The sequence below is a fragment of the Anguilla anguilla genome, chromosome 8 (genome assembly GCF_013347855.1).
Source record: "Anguilla anguilla isolate fAngAng1 chromosome 8, fAngAng1.pri, whole genome shotgun sequence".
NCBI classification, from domain to species: domain Eukaryota; kingdom Metazoa; phylum Chordata; class Actinopteri; order Anguilliformes; family Anguillidae; genus Anguilla; species Anguilla anguilla.
In genome coordinates, this window is record NC_049208.1 from 41,764,186 (window position 1) to 41,786,017 (window position 21,832).

Genomic DNA, 21,832 nt, shown 5'->3' on the forward strand with positions numbered 1-21,832 from the left:
GTATCTTGGGTTATTTTGGGTTTGTTATCTCTGCTTTCTCGCTGCGTTAATGCACTTCCCCTGTCGTTGGAGCTGACAGACTGACATTGTAGTGAAGTGAAGAATCTTCTTATATAGTCCAGCAATTGGGCCAATCAGGCACAAGGCAGTAACTGACCTCTGCTATCTGGGCCCTTTCCGTAGTATGCCCCCAGCTGCTTCCTAACAGTGGCTTTCTTGGTGTAATCCATCTTATTTCTACAGTGTTTTAAATATTGGTTTAATCATCCTCAAGGTTGTGAAGACGTTTCACAGGACGCATTTCAGAATTAGAGCAAAATTTGACATGTTTACTGAAGTCTTCCATCTGACTATGGAAGTCTTGTGTTATTTAATTTTTTAAAAATAACTTCTACTTCATTAATGTAAATTGGAGCTGTATATTGCAGATGCTGAAAATGTAAAGTTCTGCTTGAATGGTCCCAGTTCACAGGGGCAGGACTACCACACAAGCATGAGGTCAGGCAGCTTGTAAGATGATCCACAGTAGAGTCTGAGCCCACATCCTCAGAACTGGGGCCATGCTCTCTCTCACTCTCCCTCTCTCTGTCTTGCTCTCCCCCCTCTCCCTTTCTCTCCCTCGCACACACACACTCAGGCACATACACATACCCCCAGTCACTGACATTCCTCTCTAGTCACTGTGTGGGGAAAGGACAGAGCCTGTTTGAAGCCTGGCGCTACGCTGGAAAGCCTCTCACTAAAAGGCAAAGAGGACCCAGAGGAAGAAGGAGCAAGTGCCTTTTGGAACCCCCACAGGACGACATACCACATATATACTTTATATAACACACTCTCTCTCTCTCACACACACACACACACACACACATGTACGACAGCTACTATAAAACATCATATCTATATTTACATAGTCACAATAGAACACATGTGCAACATTTCCTGGAAACTTTTGAGTTTCCCCAAAAGACAAGAGTCCGGAACATATCTTGTGCATGACCAGAAAAAGACAGTGATGCCCTTTCGGACTTGGTTCCTGCTATACTTGTGCATCAGTACTGTCCAGTTCAATGGACACTAGATGATCTGGATTGATGATATATCCGACGGTCTTCTGATTCAGTCAGTGGGGGGCGCATATTTCAAAGAAGGACACACATTAACGAAGATGCAATAAAGAAGACCTACTAAAGAAGCTAACTTTTTTGCCTTTTCCCTGTTTTCTGCGACAATGTCATGGGAAAAGTTTACCTGTCATTTGGTCTCCCTGGCAGCGCTCCTGATTGCAGTGGACTGCGGTGCTGCAGAACAGCGCAGGGGCGCAGAGGGCGGTGTCAGCAACGCAGGCGGCAGCGGTAGCACCAGCAGCAGTAGTAGGCGCTACAACCGCATCCAGCACGGGCAATGCACCTACACCTTCATCCTGCCAGAGAACGACGGCAGCGGCTCTGCCTGTCGGGAGGCCAAAGCTGGCGGACAGTACAATGCCAATGCGCTCCAAAGGGACGCCCCACAGGTAGAGCAAGAATTCTCCACCCAAAAGATCCAGCACCTGGAGCATGTGATGGAGAACTACACTCAGTGGCTTCAGAAGGTAAGAGATGCGATCCACCTGTGTGATGACCAGGACAAAGCATGAATTTATTTGCGGGTTTGGTAGTTTGTCTTTTACTGTGGGAATGTACAGAACATTGGGAAGGGGACATCTATGTCAGAGTGTAAATGCTTTTTTGGTTGTCTGTGCCTCTTGGTCAGTTTTTTGTGGTGAAACCTGGAGACCCTGGCAATGTCAGTTCTGGAGGCTATGTCAGTTCTTGAGAAGTAGTTCTTTGTGCTGTTAAGACCACTCGGAAGCTGAACATCTGTGTTTTCTGGAGGGATTGAGGCTCATGCTACTGTTCTTTGTGTAAACTGTGACACAAGAAACTGATCTTATGTCAGGGGCTCTTCAAGTAGTTTTTTCCCATTTGATACAAGGTTTTACATTGTTATTGCGACCACAATTTGACAAGAACTAATATTTCACATTTTGTGGGGAATGCTTTAGGCACTAAATGTCTGACAATTAAAAATTCTCAAACTGCTCCAAATCAGCAATATCAATTGTGGTAAAAATCATTTTTGGCTATGATTATTTCAGTTAGACAGTTTAATGACAGGTCATTCTAACCAACTAGTCCTTTAAATAGTTGGTTAGATTGACCTGTAAAATACAGCTCACAGGTTTGTATGAGCCAAAAAACGGTTCTTAATTATGTTTTATTTATATGGAAGACTGAACTGTATATGATAGATGAATTCCATAATTAACTAACAAATATAGGATTCATTTTTAGACTGATATATCCTACCATATTGATTGTATTAGAAAGATCTGCCAATTTAGGTTACCTTTAATTTTACAATGAACAAAATTGGTCTCTTTCCAGACCTGGTGAAATGATAAAGAGAATAACATTTTAGCATTTAGTGAAATCCCCAGGCTGATACAGTGAACATTCCCAAAGTGTCAGGGCTTTCAAATAAACTTAATTGTGTTACATTTTTCAATTAACGACTCAACTTTTTGTTCATACCCAACAAAAACAGTGTGTGATTTTTGTGTAAAGCTGAGTGGGTGGTTTAATGAGTCAGAGTAATAAATCCTACACTTTACTGTATGGTATCCTCTTAATTCATACCAAAGCTGCTTTTCAGAGCTATAAGTCAAAAAGTCAGATCTAAAAGATTGACTGAGCATGTTTAAAATCCATTCATTCATTTGTTGTAAAAGTTTTGCTTTCTCACCGGGAAATGTAGGCCATTTGGTGACAGGTTTGTGTCATATAGTAGATTATTTATTTCTTTAAAGTCCTGGCATAACATGAAACGACTAAATAAATGAGTATAATGAATGACCGATCACTTGTGGAGTCGGAGCTTAATTGCCCTTGACGTTGCCTGTATTCATTTGCAAATACTCCACTAATTAGTTGCCGGGGTACCCACCTTTATTGTCAGGGGTACTCTTTTGGGAGTTTCTGAATCTACAGGCTATTTCAATAGTACATTCTTTATTCCTCTCTCCACTTCATAGATGAATAATGCTGTGAATATTGCATACACTCTTAGAAATAATTAGCCTGCATTTTTTTGGTTACACTACAATATCTATAAATATAATTATATACAATAATAATGTCCTGATTTATTTTTTCCTATGGTCCATAAACGCCATGAATATGCAATTTCACTCTGCTTTTCATGTACTGTTAAATATTTTGAGAGTGCATTTTAATTATTAAAACTGCTATTTAAAAAAACCTGCAATCAGAAGCCCAATCAGAAAGTCATGAAAAGGAATTTGTACTGAAAAGGACTTTCACTACAGACATTAAACAAGAAAAATATAAAGTAGAGATTATGCATACAAACATAATTTATAATTGTCCAACACTATATAGTAGACCATACAGAGGAATAAGATGACAAGGGTATACTGTAGGTATATCATTGAGGGAGTAAAGCAGTTGCATCTTTATGTATAGTCTAAAGGGAGAGAAGACAGATGAGCTACAAACTACAGTAAAATTGCTCTGCTTCTGTACATCAGTCTGTACAGTGCTATTCATCAGTCAGTGAAGGTTATGGAAACACCAGGCTGATATTCAGAATACATTCTGAAGGACATTCAAAATCTTATTATTTTCTTGAAGAAAATTTTACTTCAGACACAAAAAGGGCAAAGGCATCTACATTTTCTTTTGTAAATTACAGTAATCATGTGAAACTCTTGTAACAATGTAGGAAGCTCTGTAACAATTTGACAAATCTAGAATGTTTTATTGTTATCACACAAAAAAAAAAAAAATTACATTTGGCCTCAAAAAACATCAAAGGAAAAGCAAAGGAGACTGATCATCTGACAAGAGAACCCAACGACAGCGCTAAAGCTTGCTAGTACTGTTCAGAACATGAGGATGCAGTTAACATTTTTCATTCAGCAAAGGAGTGACAGTCCCTGAGAGTCTTATTTGTCTTAATCATACATGCTGTGGCTGCTTGTCAAATGGTGTGCTTAATGGTGGTCTAAGCAATTCTTGTAAATTAATTTGCTCAGGGTAGCGTACCCCTCATTTTTAGATGTATTGTTGCGTGGGGTAAATTAAGCAGGCAGCTGTTTGGAAGTATTAGTCGTACCAATCATTTACCTCTGGAATTCAACACTGCAAGGGAAAAGACAGCACTGATAACATTCCATTCCAGTCAAGAGTGACTTCTGTTTGCTGAAGGATTACTTCTCCACTAGGCATGTAAGAGGGGTAATTTAGCAAGATTGCCTCTGATCTTTTATTACTGGTTCAGAAAACTGTGGCCACTTGCACATCCCCCTCACTTGCATCCTATTTGCTGAATCCTGTGTGATTCAGAGGCCTGGGAGGAAATGTTTTAGGTGTGTGCCAGGAATGAAGGAAAGTACAGTTCAAAAATCACTGGTGCAGTTTTAAAAAAGGAAAGTATACTTGATTATTTTTTTCTGAATACTTTTTTGTGTGTTTCCATACTTAATTGAATTAGCACATATTATTTTTGAGGCTGACTTGTATTTTGCAATATCCAAATACCCGAATCACTCTCCGGGTACATGAGATTTCTTTGTGATCCAAACCAAAGACACGACAAGAATATTTTTATATTAGAAATTTAAAAAAGAAAATAGACATTTTTCTCAGTAATGACCATTGATCACAGAAGCCTATGGAAAAGGAATAGACTTCCTTTTATTCCCTTTACTTGAACCATACATTTTAAAGAGGCTCTCAAAAGTACCCATCAATTTAATCGATAGAAGTGCATCATATACTGTTGAAACCACATTCGTGCACAATTTAAAAGCCAGGAGGTGGCAGAGTAAGTACTGTACTCACCAAATTGTGGTGTAACGGTAGAGTGAAATAAGTTTTTTCTGCATACTTAAGGCATTTTAATTTGAGATCAAAAGAAGAGTAATATGAGATAACAGTACAGTCAATCAGCTTTTATTTCATGATACATGCATGTAAATTCTGCCATTTTACGGAAACAGCTGTGCAAAATTAAGTTAAATGATTAACTTTAAAGTAAATCAAAGCAATTAAGTCTAATATTTGGTTGCATAGGCCTTAAATACATTAACTGCAGCAAATGTACAACCCGTCTCTTCTTCAGCAAGTTAACTGCATGCTGGATTGGATTTAAATCAGGTGATTGGGAAAGAGTGGTTTGATCATTGGGAAAGAGTGGCTTGATTTTCCACTCTTTCCCAATGATGAATGCGTTGATTGTGTAGGTAGTGTGTTTGGGGCCACTGTCTTGCTACAGGATGATGGGGCCAGCCAATGAATTCATCCTACTGCTGCCATCCTCTGTTACATCATCAATAAAGATGATTAAGCCTGATCCAGAAGCCGCCATAGATGCCCAAGCCATACTACTTCTTCCATATTTCACAAATGTACAGGGGTGCTTTAGACCATAGGCTGTTATTTCCTTTCTTCAATCTTTTGGGTTTCCATCATTTTGGTAACAGTTTATATTGGTCTCATCTGTCCATAAACCTTTGTTCCAGAACTCATCAGACTTGTGTTTTCTTGGTGAATTCTAATCGGGCCTTTCAATTCTTGCTGATGATGAAAGGTTTCCATCTTGCAGTGTAGCCTCTATAATTCTGCTCTTGTAGTCTTCTGCATGTGGTGGCTTGCGATATTTTCAGCCCTGCGTTCTGTACACTGCTGGTGTTGACTCTGACCATTGTTTTAGGGTTTTACTTCGCAGCTCATAGGATCCGTCTGTTGTCAACTGCAGCTATTTTCCTTGGCCAACCTGTAAATTGTTTATTTCTGAGTCAAACAGTGGGTTCTTTCTTTTTCAAGACTTTTCAAAATGCTGTACTTGATACACCCAGTTTATATGCTATCCTTCTTAATGAATTCTTTTCTTCTCTCATCTTACAAATGAGTTGCTTTTTCAGCTTTTCATGGTTATTTCTTTGGTCTTCATGATAGTGTATGCCTCTGAATCCAAATGCAATCTTCACACATGAAAGGCTAAATAGACAATTGCTGCTCTTTCATTTGTGAAAAATCAATGCGAAAGGAAAACCCAAGCAACAATTAACACCTGTCAGTCATCTGTTTTTGATCATATTCATCTTTTGATCAAATGCTTTAGGTATACAGACAAAATAGCAAATTTCACTCTACCATTACCATACTTTTGGAGGGCACTGCACATACTGTATATCGTACGTACATTTTAAATACCCTCTCATGGAATGCATTGTATTGCATAATTCTTTCCTAGAAAAAATCTTTCCTACATAATTCTTTCCTGTACATGTTAAAACATACATATAATTAGAAGACCAGTCAATCATATGAATCCACAACAGATTTTTCCTTTGAATCTCATTTCGAATAAATTACGACCAAGTTGTGACATGCATTAACTCTGACTGTTGAATTACAAACAAAAGTTTAAATCTTTGGCTTGGATGAACGTTGGTTTTAGAAATCACATCAAAACATTAACCAGCTGGAATTCTGAAGACCACAGCAAGTGGAATCAATATGTCTTCATATGTACATCACCTCTCAAGTAGTTGTTCTATGAAAAGAACCACAAACCAAATTGTTATGAAAAGGGCCAACAAAATATTTCCCTATTAAAACCCATGTGGCTTTAGGGCAGTTTTGCCTTTTTCTACACTGAATAAATATGGGTTGATTTTTCTCCAGAGAAGAGAAGCCATACTTAAAGCACTATCAAAAGGCCACACAGCATGGTTGGAGATTGAGGAAAGGAGAAGGCTATTTTAAGGGCAACTTCCTTTGTATCAAAGTTTGTTTTTGCTGATTGCGCTAGCCAAAACCAACAATCGGATGATGCAGAGCTAGTGGATGCTCAGTAGACTGAAAAGGTCTTCCTTCCTGTCCTCAATGTTTATGCCAGGGAAAAGAAGCATAGGACAATGTTCACTGCTAAAGTAGCAAAAATTCATCCCCACCTCATTTACAACAGCAGAGCATTTGAAATGAGAGCAGACTTATTTTAGCTTGAGGGAGCGCATGTGAAAATACATGATAAAAATGTCACATTTTACAAATGGTTGTGAGAATTCAGGCCAAGCTAATGCATTTTTTGAACCGACATTTATTAATTTTGTCATACTAGATAAGGCAGACCAATCTGTGCTGAGTCTTTTTGAGAAACAACATTTCATCATGCTCATTAGACTCTGACTGCTGAGAATGTTTGATATTGGACAGAAAAAGGGCTCTGTCACTTTATACCTTGGCTATGAAGCACAAATGAATGGGAGAGTTAATTTCCCAGTAATTTAGTGCAGTCTTGAGTCCCACCCACCCCCCACTTTCCTTATGAAAGTTCTATCCTGCATGTTTTTTGTTAAATATCCTGCAGCCGTTTAATTAATTACCCTTAAGTGAATGCTTTGTAGAATTTATTTTTGTTTAATTGCAATTATATTTTTGTATTTTGTTAGGTGTGTAACACATTTATTTTATGCAACTCACAATTTTTAACTTACAGTGCTGTGCCTGCCATAATGTGGTTGAATGAATTATGAATTTCCTGTAATGTATTTGGGTTTCCTCATACCCACAGGCATATTAATTATTTTAATTGTTATCATTTTTCTTTCTGATATTATTATAGGTAAAATAAATGAAAACTGTGACTTTCCTCAGACATTTTCCCCCAGTTTAAATCTAAAGAACTGGAAATGATTCTAGTTGAATATACGTTTAGCCAGATGTTTAAAGGTTCTCTCACCCTAGGGGTGTTAGCTTCCACAAAATGGGTTGATAGAATTGACTTTGGTTATTTTTCTAAAGAAAATAGATTGGTTTTTTTGGGGGGGTTACCTGCCTTGGAACCCTTACTTTTCCTACACAAACATTACTGATATTTTTTTACATTAAGTGATTGCAATCTCATCACAGTTTGGACACATCTTTAATCTCCTGTTTTCAGTAACCGTTATCTGCCATTCACCATTAGTATACATCACTTAACCTGCACTGCACAAATCTTATGATTGTTTCATTGTTTCAATATGATGTGTATTAAAATAGGTGTGAATAAGTGCATTTTGTCATTATAATAAGAATAATGTGATTTAAGAAAAATAGTTACCAGGATGAGATTCTGTTTAAATGACTTTGGCTCCACCTTGGCCTCCGTTCGGCCAGCATATTTTGTGTAATTTTTAGTTCTGTTGCTGGTTCTCCAGGGTTCTGTCAGGACCATACAAGCAGCTGTAATTTGACTAGCCATATCCTTCTTCAAATATCACTGATCCTCTGTCTCGCCTCATCCTTTCCAAAACATTCCTGTTCCCCCTTACAAATCCTCCAATCTGATTATTGTTTTTATTGAAAATCTCTTCCATCTGACAATTTTTAATCGGAGAGAAAAGATTAACATTCTGGGGTTCACTGAACAAAATAAAAGCATGGCTGCTCAGTGTAAAAACAACCATTCTCTTCAGCGTTGACCCTTTCAGAATCCCTGCAGCAAACATAACTTGAAGAGTGTCGCTTCGTGTCTGTCTGCAGCAGAGAATAAGCCAAAGAATCAGTGTGCTGCTTTTTTTACTACTGAGAATGACGTCTTACTCTCATCATAGCTGATCGTAAATGAAAACATCAAACTGCAGAGTAAAACAAGGAAGTAATTTTAGCAAAAATACAAAAAGTTCAGTTCAGTTTGTGAATTCCAATAAATAACTGCCAATAAAATATACAAAATTTTGGGGAAATTGCTATGAAAGTCAGTCATGACCACAGGTTAGCGAGTAAAAGTTAAAAAACTCCCAGCCAGCCACTAATGACAGAGAGCTGCATAACTCTTCTCCAATTTTTCATTAAAAAGTCAATATGATTGGAACAACAGTGTCAAATCTCAGAATAGCTTCCATGCTGCTAGGGTCACATGACTGATTGCTTTACATTTTACATTTGGCTTGTGTATGGCTGCTTGGTAATGTAGACCCATTTCATGAAGCTCTTGATGAACAGTTCTTGTGCTGATGCTTCCAGTGGTATTTTGGAACTCTGTAGTGAGTGCTAACCGAGGACAGATGATTTTTACGTGTTACATACTTCAGCACTCGGCGGTCCCGTTCAGTGAGCTTGTGTGGCCTACTGCTTCGCGGCTGAGCTGTTGTTGCTCCCATACCTTTCCACTTCACATTAACAGCACTTACAGTTGACTGGGGCAGTGCTCGAAGGGCAGAAATTTGACAAACTGACTTGTTGAAAAGGTGGCATCCTATGACAGTGCCATGTTGATAGCATACATGTTGCCTGTATGCTTGATTTTATCACCTTTTAGCAATGGGTGTGGCTGAAATAGCCAAAACCACTAATTAGAAGGGGTGTCCACATACTTTTGTAAATGTAATACATATATATATATATATATATATATACACACCGATCAGCCACAACATTAAAACCACCTGCCTAATATTGTGTAGGTCCCCCTCGTGCCGCCACACATTTTAGTGCATGTTCAATTTGTATGGCTTTTCAGTTTTTAATTCTCCAGTAGTTTTACAAATAAGTGAAGATGTTTGGTTGGGAAAAAGACAACAACATAAAGCAGATGACTGTCCAGACCCCAAGTCCCTCCCTTAGCTGTAGCCTAATCAAACTGTACTGAATCAAAGCAACGGTATCTACTGGAGGTCAGAGAGCAGATACTATCTGTGCATATTCAGGGGATTTGGAATAATTACTAACAAAAATGAATACGAACATTCTACAAAAATGAAATGCCTCTACTTATGTGGAATTATGAATTTAGGGATCGTCACTCGAATCCCCCTAAGCAATAGCATAAATAAAATTTTAAAGGAAGAATCCAAATAGGACAGATTTTCAGTCCGCATTTCAAGAGGAGCGGCACGCATGAGGCTGAGGAACCTGATGGATCATAAAACCTCTTCCTTCTGACATCATGAGAAAAGCGATTCCATTTTTTAATAAACATTATTGATTCAAAAGGGCTCATTGTTTTCTAAACTCTGTGCCCCCCATGGGGCCATTACACAGGCTAACAGATTAATAGCGGTGGAAGGATTGGTTACGATGCGGTCCGATGTGGTGATTTCAGCGCCAGGTCCCCGCACAGGGCTGTGATGATTGTTACTTTCAGCCTGCCTGTCCCTAAGAAAACACAGCCTACCCCTCCTCCATGTTCTCCCCACTCCACTGAGTGTTTGGGGGTGTAGGGGGTGGGGGTTCGTCCGAACACTGTCCAGTGATATGTTTGCCATGTCTGGGACCCCAGCCAGCCTTACATTCCATGGAATACCAGAGATGTTGCTATCATGGCGAAGTGCAGATAATTGTTTAAGATGCTGATATAACCCTCACTCATCCCATTCAAAACATTGACTATCACTGAAGTAAGGTACCTAGAGTATGTTAACATTAGTAAAGCGTACTATAAGCCAGAAAGACTGGAACTTTATGCATCTCAAATATCACATTCTATTTCAATGAGGACTTTATTAACTTACACATAACTTAATAATGGAAACTTACAATAAAGTAAAATTAAGGACGCTTTTAGAATTCTGTAATTCTCACTGTTACACTTAGTGTTGATGCCATTTACCAGCAAAATGTAGGCCCTGTATCTGTAGTGCTTAAATACATTGTGCCACATTACACAAATTATACACAATTAAATAATACTAAAAAGTCCGTACTTTTGCAACTACGCAAATATTTCGGTCTAATTCTTGATTATAGTAAACTGATTATGCAGTGTTAAGGATTTGTAATGAAGGTGTTTGAAGATTATCTGTTGTTACTGGCATCTAGACCTTTTAGGATGATTTATGGGCTTCATTAAAATTTAGTATCCAGTTTAGTATTTATTCTAGTGAGCTTATTAAGCTTTATGGAAGACTCCTAGTAGTAATACTCTTTTTAAGAAAGGTGCACAATATAAGGACAAGGTACAACATAATAAATACTTTAGAGTAGGTGTGAAGCTGTGAAATTGTTGCCAAAAATGTTTTCCTTGAGTGACACTTACAGTTTAAGACCAGGAACCAGAACCTTGGCAGTTATTATTTTTAACTCCATTTTTGTAGGGGGAATAAATCATGGAGGTTAGACCTGTTTTATGTTTAACTTGTAAAATACTTTGCTCTGCAATGTACTACAAAAGTCTTTCATAGTTGAGAGTGATGACTGTAATCACTGTTGAGCAATGTCTCCTGGGTAATTGAAGGGTGAAAGGTTTTTTTTTTCATATTTATTTTTTGTACGTCAGTTGGTCAGGTTGAATCATCTTTTTTAAGGTGCCCATTGTATAACAATTTCATCTTTGTAAATTTACTATGTTAATTTGTTTTCATATACACTTCTGGGATTCATTAAACAGCTCTGAGTTTACTAAACAATCTCACAGGCCATAGCTGATGTTGTAACTGTACCACATGAAAAGGCATGGATTTGAACATGATTCTTTTTTTTTTTAAGTTGTAGCCAGACATGAAATAACTTGAAGCATTGGTCTGATGCTCTCATACAATTCAGGTCACACTTTTTTAGGCAGACAAAGCCTTCTTTATGTGTGGACAGTTTACCTCAAAAAACACAAGCAGGTGGCTCAGTTAGCTGAAACTACACTTCCAGATCAAGAATGACAACAGGAAAAATGAATGAATTTGTGAATTGTATTTTTTTTACTTTTTTTTTTTTTACTATTTTGATGTCGATGGAATTTCTTTTTTTTTAACTTCTAGAAACCTCTGTAAATATGTACCCCACCAAATCTAAGCAAACATTTTTTCTGAAGGGAAAGTTTGATTCACTGGCTCTAAGTTCAGTAAAGCAGTTCAGCTATGTTGTGCAGTTGATTAAATTAAGTTTATTTGTTCTTTTAAAAGATACAGCTTTGTTTGTTTTCTTGCCAGCACTTGTGTACTTTTTTCAAGGAATACCAGCAAGAGTTTATTTGCATGAAAGTGTTTGTGCAAAAACATTTTTTTTTTTTTTTACACTTTACATTTTTTTTTTTACAAATGACCTAACCCTACTGCCAAAAAACCATATAATTCTTTGTGTATTACAACTTACACTATTTAAGACATTTATTAAATTATTTCAGGATTCAGTTGGTATTAAGGGCCACTTCAGGTTCTTCCAGAAAACCTGAAATTTCTGCAGAGGGATACAAATACTTCAGTGTTCAGAAATACATATTTGAGAATGATATTCCTTCTCAAACGTGACCCCTATATTACTTAGGTATTTTGACATGAAACAGAAGTTATAATGCTGTCTGTGCATGGTGACAACAATATAAAAAAAACATGTTTCAATTATATTTTAACAATACAATTCTTGATATGTATTTCCTCTGACAAAATTTGATCTATCAACACTAGGTATAATCAGACCACGCACAACTGAACAGCAGAAAAGAAATAAGGTTTATAAACGCCCATAAATGTCATGAAGGAAATGTTATCAGGAACTGTTTGTGTGATAGCCTTCTGCCTGGTTATCCCCGCGGATAATCCTTAGCAAGTCTGGCGTGATGGTGTTTGGACTGCTCCGTCTGGTACCGAGCCTGATTGACAACATGTGTCCCATTTGAGCCTGTGCTAGGCCTCTGCATCTGATGTTCATCTGCAATGCTTACATCGGGTCGCTTCTTTTTTCTGCTTCTGCAGCTTAAAAGATTCTCCTCAAAGTTATTTGTTTATGGGTGGGAAGATTAGTGGGTGAGCCTGTTCATGTACTCACACATCCAGTTCAGTCTAGCAGATAGTTCGATTTTTTTTAAGTTCATATTTAGCCACTGTCCTGTAATTGGTGACACAATGTTTTCAGGTATTGCAGAAACCTTTTGAGTGATTCTAATCATCATTTAAGAGGCTATAGTTTAAAAATTTTACATAAATTTCACTGCATCCCTTTCCATTTCACCTGACACACAGTTTGGATGATACTCATACCCCATGGTGTGCTGGTTAAGATCAGTTTAACTTTCTCCTGGGTGATTGTTTGTACTGTTTGTATGCACACTTTCGGCACACTCAAGTTTGAAAAGGCAAAAATAAACACAAAGCTGGGGAGTTCTTTCTCTGTCAGCAACTTGTCAGGAGGAGTAACCGCTCAATGTTCCAGAGCCACAAACCCCTGGCCATGATCAAAATTTACGTGCTCTCTGTGCAGGGGGTGCCTGCAACAGGACTATCAGTATCTGAAATTCCCATAAGGAAAGACAGGCACATGCACAGAGGAGCAGAAGAGATCTGTGCACTCTTAGACCTGGACTACATCATAAAATACTTACAACAAGGGTCTGTAGTAGGAAACAACTGATTAACTCCCCCCTGGGTTGGATGGGTTTTAGCCAGACATTGCTGCTTTTGGTTGTCCCTGCATAACCACCCCATGCACAGTAAACTTTCCAGTGTTAAATCAACATTCCACAGTGGGACCAAATGTTATCAGTTAAGAGTTGAATTAACACTGGACATTTTACTGTGTACCACCTCACCAGGCATGTACAGGATATCACTGGTACTCTCCTGTAGTATTGTGTAGCTGGTAGTGTGGGAAGAAGCCATTGTGAGTGTATCTGAGGCATGCGTTTGCTTCAGCTGTGATCCCTGTGCAGGTGGCATATGTTAAGTAACATCAGAACATAGTGCTCATAGTTTTTAAGTGGGAAAAATAGGTATGTCCAATTATATGCATCCGCAGCTGCATTAATGTGCAAACCCCAAACTGATTTGGGAGAGACTAGACGTGTTGTTTTCCTTGGAGCTTAAAGCTTAGAGTAGAGCATAGAGTGGAGCTGGAGTAAGACTTTTTCTTTGTGGCTTTGACATGCAGTCCATGGACGTCCGATTGACCAACAGGAGTTATTTGATAGAAATGAAGTGAGGACTCCCTAACCAATTGAACCCTCCCATGACCTGGGTAATGCAATCGGCAGCTCTGGCACAGCTTGGATTCAATTCCAGGCTGTGGAGCCTATCCGTGCACCACAGCATTGTGCCTTAAACGAACAAGCCACCCAGGGGCCCCCTCAACACACATTTCAAAACAGGTAAAGATTTTATAGTGCATAAGATAAGTGTGAAAATACCAACGCAATAACTTTTCAGCCCATTTGATCAATGGTGACATGGCTTTCCCTTAAATATGGGTAATATGAGAAAAGGTACAGCTGCAATAGCACATAAGTGCAATGAAAATTTATACAGTATACAGTATATAGTGCTACCGTTCCCAATGACCAAAACCAAAAAGAGTGCAAATACACGGGCACACACACACACACACACACACACAAACGAAACAAACAATCAATTAATCAAAAAACTACACTACAGGTAACCTCATATGACTCATAACACACTATAAGAATAAGATGGTAAATATAGCCTGAGGTGTGTTGTTCAAGTGAATCTGTGTGTAGTGCTTAGATAAAAGATGGTATGTAACTGCATTGTTCCTTGTCTTTAGGATAATTTCTGACAGCTGTATTTAAATCCCATAGGCAGCCCAGTTGTGGACAGAACTTGAGCACCAAAAAACTGAGATAATTCTTGTTATACACATATGTATTTAAATTTTGGTTGGTGCTGTTTTGTGTGACAAAATTTAACAAATAACAAACCAAAAAAGACACAAAAAACAAAGTGTCTTACAATTTGATTAGCTGCTTCTGTGGTCTGAGCATGACTGCTCCTCCATGCCCCTGGGTTCGATGAATTCTGCTGTCATCACAGCCAAGAACCTTAAAAAAATCCCACCAAGACCCAATACAGCAGACCTTTTTTGAAGACCATGAGGAGTTGGGCTTGCTTGTCGTCCTCTCGTCCACTGTTTGAAATGATAAAAAGTCATATAGTTTAATTGTCATGCAAAGAAGGTGTTCTGCTGTATTGCACAGGCTGTTTTGGCGAATGGAGCTAGGCTGATAAGATGGAGTGCCCCCTCCCAGTTCTTTCTCTTTTCAGTGGACCTCATTACACACTCACCTTGTTCCTGGCTAATAAGGAATCAAAAATGCATTGGCCAGCAGCCACAGGCTTGGCTATACCCAAGAGATCAGGGTGTGGAAGAACATTTCATCCAACACAGTTTCCTCACAATTACTCTTAATAACCGACATGATCTGCAAAATGGATTCACTGTGACCTACAGTATATAAAAATAAAAAAGGGTATTTTAATGTCATTGCACTTCATTCAAATACACTTGCATTGAATGTAATGGATGCCTATGGCACATTTGTGAAACTTCTTTCTAGCAGGTTAAACCTACATCACCAAAAAGGCAAGTGTAAAAGGGTACAAAGTTCTGTAGTCAGTGAAATGGCACACACAAATTTTAATTTTAAAGTAACTGGGAGTTTGAACACATCTGTGTAATATTGCTACATCCACTGTGTATATATTGTATACATATATACTGCAATATTATTATTAATAATAAAATATTCTGTCCAGATTTAGCCCATAGGTGGAGTTTCATTTGTCAGCATAGGAGGCCGCAATGTTTCACTGTGATCCAGAGTTGGGGATGGGGTTGTGTAGCAATCATGGACTGGGAAGTGTTGAAAATTTGCTATGCCTATCAACTCCAACAACCACAGCACTACACCACATACACAAAAACACATTGCCATTATAGCATACCAGTACAACACTACACATATTTTTAAAAGTACACTACTACTAAACAGGCTTGCACTATTCAACACCATGCCACACATTGCTCATATATACCAGAACACAACAAAAATAGAAAGATATGGGTAGAGTTGCCAACTTCGACAAACAAAAACAAGGACGTTCAGCTCTGATGATCTCGATAGAAAGTATAGATTGCTCGTCCCTACCTCAAAGCTTCTCCACCCTAGCTCCCCAGTGGTGGAATGAACTCCCTGTTCCTCTACGAACCACTCAGTCATTGCCCATCTTCCGCTGTGGTCTGAAGACTCATCTCTTCAGACTATACCTGGACTAACGAACTATCACCACTCCGCGTGACATTCCCAATCTGGGATCAGTTTATCACTTAAATCCCGCTCTTTCATGCTACACATGTACCTCCTGTGCCACTTTCATGTTACATGTACCTCCATTGAGCCCTTATTGTACTTTGTATCATTATCTTGATGTTGTAGCATGCCATGACCACTAGTTTGACTTACCATAGGTTAGGTCAGAGAGTAATATTAACTGCGTGAACTGGACTTAATGTATTCATGGCTATTAATAACTGTTACAAAATGAGTATTATATCTTATCGGACCTGTCTTTTGTAGTTGTTCCAATAACCTCCAGTATGCACTTATCGTACATCGCTTTGGATAAAAGCGTCAAATAAATAAATGTAATGCGAATGTAATTTAAAGTATTGTCAGTCCATTCCCTACGCTGATCAAGTAGTTCCTCATAAATATTAGAAAATTAGCACTCTGCTGCTGTGACTGTGACAGGCAGTGTCCTTAACAACAGTGCAGTAGCCTACACCTGAATGTTGATGTTACCGTATAGTGTTCCACAACACGCATTTTTGCAGCATGGGAGACTGTAGTGTGTTGAGCGATATCAGCTCTAAAGCAGCTAGGTCCTGAATAATAGCAGTTGAGCAGGGAATGTTGATGATATATTCCAAATTCAGGGATCAGGTGTTTTGACACGGCTCAGTTTGGCACCTGCTTCTTAAAAAAACCCATCAATCCATCCATGTTCTTTTAGATCCACTTCATGTTTATAAGGCATTTTATATAAGGCAGAAAAGAAGACAATACTACTGCCAAAGAAAGTACCACAAATAATTGAATAGTGTATGCATTACATTCTCTGCAAAACTGAATTACCATTAAGTTTATATGTTTGTTGTTGATATGTTTATTGAACCAATGGTATATAAAACACACACCATTAATGATTTGAGTTTTCAGTTCTTAACATTCTTAGCACTTGTGCCATATCTGTGTTTGGGTGTGTTTGGTTATGTGCACGGCTATAAAAAATGTATTGCTTGTTCCCACTGTTTGCAATTGGGATACAGGCCCTCACTGACCATGGGCCCCTGTTCTCTGCCATTGGAACCAGGGGGATTGATCGCACAGTAGGGTAATTGTGATCACAGAGTCGGGGGGTTGCATGTGATGGTTCAGCCAGGATACCATTTTGGTGGCTACAGCTCACCCATGCCTACTGCAATGTTTCAAAGATTGTATGGGCAAAATACAGAACATGTTTTTTACTTCCAATTATGGGACAATTCCGTATTTTACAAGACAGTTGGTGACCCTAGGCCCACTCATTGTACTTCACTAGATTTGTTAATCTGAGCAGCACATATTTCAGTCAGGACCACTGTCATCAAAGTAAGATCTTTATTGACAATAAAGGCAATACAGTTATGTTTGGTGGTAGGGCTCTGTTCTGGAGCTCTCCCGCCAACCACGCAGCCCGCGTGGATAAGGCCAGGAGCCCAGCAGCCAAACCCCCCTAGAGGGGTACACACAGAACAGATCCAGCAGCAATGGATCTTAACACATAGGGTTGGAGCTGGGGTGGTGGAGGGGATTTACAAAGCAATGTGCAGCAAGCTTGCATGCAGGAGGAGTAGCCAAATGAGTAGAGGGAGGCTGTTTAAGTAGACCGTCCTGTTATGTGAATGTACTGTGATAGGTGAACATCACTCAGCTGAGCCATCAGCTGATTCAGCCGGATCGCTTGACTCTCGTGGCCTGCCAGAACTACACGATGCTCCATTTTTTCAAGAAAAAGCGGCAGATATACATTTTTGATCTGCATCTGCCACGCAGTTGTGAGATTTGTTATTGGGTGTGTACACTGTCGCAATATAAAGTATTATCAGTTAGAGGCCTTAAGAATTGCAATAATGGTAGGTCTGAGCTGAACGTGCCATAGTCTGAGTTGGATCTGTATCCGGAAGCCAAGCCCCAATAGTCATAGTTGTAGTTGAAGTTGGAAGGTAAAAAAAGAAACAGAAAGCAGGCTTGTCTGTGTGGCTGACACTTGTTTAGCCATCGTTTTGCTGTAAAATGGCACATAAACATCATTATAAAGATGCAAGAGTGAAGAAGAGAAAACGATGATTTTGCTGTTCTGTAAGCACTTAGCAGCAGCAGAGGGAGGTAAACACAAAGCAGACAGACGACTTGCTTCTAACAAAGCAGGCTCAATAGCAGACTGAAAGTTGCAGCCTGGGACAAGGCTCCGCATTACCAAGCTAAGCAAAATCTATCCCCATTTGCCACTGCCTGAGTTTGCTTCAATCGAGGCAAGTCAATAAGTAAGCATACACAAGCTAGACTAAGTAAAGATGCAAAACAAAGAAATAAAATCACAGGCATCTGACAAGAACTGGCAAGTTGCAAGCATGTATATGTGAGCAATGGTATATATAGAGGGGACTCAGGGGAGGGACCTTGGTGGCATCTAGCATGGATGGTGTGCGTTAAAAATGGATAAATGCACACCCGTGGAAAGTAGTCTCCAGCCAAGTGGTCTGATCATCATTCTAAATTCATATGCCGGCTACCGTTGATAAAATATCAGCTTGTGATTACAGTAGTGGAAATGTATCATGAAGAACTTGTTTTGTATTGAATATTTTAGTTACATCAGAATCAGAATCAGAATCGGGTTTATTGCCAAGTAGGTTTACACATACAAGGAATTTGTTTTGGTCAGGTGGTGCGTAACAGTGAACATAAAATAAGATAAATAGAGTAAGATGAACATAGTGCAGTAAAAAACATAACAGACATAACATAACATAAACATAGTGCAAAACAATAACAATAGTGCAAGGGGATAAAGTGATTTTAAGTACAGGTGCTGTCTGTTGGTGTCCGTGGGGGTCAGGATAACAGTACAGTGTCAGTGGTATCAGTGGGGGTCCCGGGCCTTGTTGATGAGGCCAGCTGCAGTCGGGAAAAAACTGTTCTTATGACGTGAGGTTTTGGTCCTGATGGACCGCAGCCTCCTGCCGGAGGGGAGTGTTTGCAAGAGTTTGTGTCCAGGGTGGGAGGGGTCGGCCACAATCTTTCCTGCCCGCCTCAGGGCCCTAGAGGTGTGCAGGTCCTGGAGGGATGGCAGATTGCAGCCAATCACCCTCTCAGCGGCGCGAATGATACGCTGCAGTCTGCCCTTGTCCTTGGCAGTGGCAGCAGCGTACCAGATGGTGATGGAGGAGGTGAGGATGGACTCAATGATGGCAGTGTAGAAGTGCACCATCATTGTCATTGGCAGGTTGAACTTCTTCAGCTGCCGCAGGAAGTACATCCTCTGCTGAGCCTTCTTGGTGAGGGAGGTGATGTTCAGCTCCCACTTGAGGTCCTGGGTGATGATGGTGCCCAGGAAGCAGAAGGACTCCACAGTGTCGACTGGGGAGTCATGCAGGGTGATGGGGGCGGGTGGGGCTGCGTTCCTTCTGAAGTCCACAACCATCTCTACTGTCTTTAGGGCGTTGAGCTCCAGGTTGTTATGGCTGCACCAGGACACCAGATGTTCAATCTCTCTCCTGTAGGCGGACTCATCCCCACCAGAGATGAGTCCAATGAGAGTGGTGTCATCTGCAAACTTCAGGAGCTTGACTGACTGATGACTGGAGGTGCAGCTATTGGTATACAGGGAGAAGAGTAGAGGAGAAAGGACGCAGCCTTGAGGGGAGCCGGTGCTGATGGTCCGGGAGTCGGAGACGTGTTTCCCCAGCTTCACGTGCTGCTTCCTGTCAGACAGGAAGTCGGTGATCCACCTGCAGGTGCAGTCAGGCACGTGCAGCTGGGAGAGCTTGTCCTGTAGTAGAGCCGGGATGATGGTATTGAATAAAGGCTCAGGTAGCTAAGCAGTTTGCTCTATATACAGTATGTGCCATATCTGTTAAATTTCATGCATGTCCATAAAGCATGTTGTGCTATAATGTTACGTGCATCACATAAGTGCTCACTGGAGATGAAGACAGCTGTGCTATGATTTAGCTTTATGACAGTATGGCTACAGTTTTGAATCAATTGGAGTAAATTAGAGGTTGGAAGTTATAATGGCCCTTCAGTAAACCATAAGAGGAGGTAAATGTTTTGTACAATTGATAGCTAAGATATGGCCTTTTAAAAAATAAAGTACTTGCTACTACTGCTTTTAATACTAACATTTCTGTGGATATGGCAAAGGCTAATTAAACTAATTTGACTCCATTAACTTATTTAAAATCTTCAACAGCAACACCTGCACACAAAAGGAGAAATGGCAGTCAAGTGGTGGGGAATTTGGGAGGACAAGGACAGGGAAGAAAAATCTCACTGTCTTTAATTAGGGCGGGCCTTAATAAGTAAATAAGTTAAGTAATCTACAGCTCCAAAACAAAATATAAAACAACATTGGTTACATTATGAGAAATATTGCTTTTGTCCATTTCAATGACACGTAATCCTGCAAAGGGTCACCTTGTTTTCTGTCTATATAAGGAGTATGATCCTGTTTTTGACATGTGATTCATCTCCACTCTATAGCAAAAAAGGGTCCCTTAAAAGGTAAGCACCAGATACTATAAAAAATTAAGTACACCAGCCAAATTAAAGTCCTATTTTATAGGAACTCCTTCAGCATTGCATGCTGTGCTCTTGCCGTGATCTTTACAGGATGCCCACTACTATGAAGAATAGCAACAGTATAGAATTTCCTGCATTCATGGACAACTTGAATTACATTACATTACAGGCATTTAGCAGACGCTCTTATCCAGAGCGACTTACACAACTTTTTACATAGCATTTTACATTGTATCCATTTTATACAGCTGGATATATACTGAAGCAATGCAGGTTAAGTACCTTGCTCAAGGGTACAACGGCAGTGTCCTTACCCGGGAATCGAACCTGCGACCTTTCGGTTACAAGCGCAGTTCCTTACCCACTGTGCCACACTCCGTCCAGTTGAACGATTGAATGATGAACACCCAGGCCTTTAGATATACTTTGTAGCCTCTTCCAGCTTCATGCATCTCTACAGTTCGTCTGGTCCTCTGAAAATAATTTTGAGCAGGGCATGGTTCACATTAACAGAGGTTTCTTGAGAAGAGTAGACTCTGTCAGTAACCAAACTTTGTGTGCCTTTTTTATAGGGCAGGGCACACCCACACCAGCAATCTCATCTCATTGATTGGAACACCTGACTTCAATTAGCCTTTAAAGAAGTCATTACCCTAGATCAGCGGTCTTCAATCTTATTCAGAAAGGGCCGGTGTGGGTGCAGGCTTTTGTTCCAACCAAGCAGTCACACACCTGTTTCTACTAATAAAGATCCTTTGCAAAGACTCTAGTGGTTGATTAGTAGAATCAGGTGTGTAGCTGCTAGGTTGGAACAAAAGCCCGCACCCACTCCGGCCCTTTCTGGGTAAGATTGAGGACCTCTGCCCTAGATGTTCACATAGTTTTGCCAACCTATACTGCTAATGTTTAAATAATGGATTCAGTATTGACAAGAAGTAGAAGTATCTGTTTATTAGTTTAAGCAGATTGTGTTTGTCCATTATTGTGACTTAGATGAAGATCAGACTACATTTAATGAGCAATTAATGAAGAAATCCAAGTAAGTCCAAAGGGTTCACAAACCTTTTCTTTTAACTGTAATTTGCAAACGTTTTAGTGCACTTTAAAACTCACCCTAGTTTGTAACTGCCATCACATTAAAAATCTGTCAACCTGTTGGTGTTGTCCATTTCAGAATTCCAGGCAGACGACATTAGCTCACAACTCAGCC

General features: G+C 39.6%; 1 protein-coding gene across 1 annotated transcript in view; it reads left to right on the plus strand.

Annotated features, from left to right (window-relative positions):
- Positions 1 to 631: 631 nt before the first annotated feature.
- angpt1 (angiopoietin 1) overlaps positions 632 to 21,832 on the plus strand; it is an 83,183-nt gene continuing 61,982 nt past the window's right edge. The window contains exon 1 of the mRNA XM_035428191.1: positions 632 to 1,591. Coding sequence (XP_035284082.1) covers positions 1,229 to 1,591 — 363 coding nt within the window. The 5' untranslated portion in view covers positions 632 to 1,228. The remainder of the gene's footprint in view (positions 1,592 to 21,832) is intronic.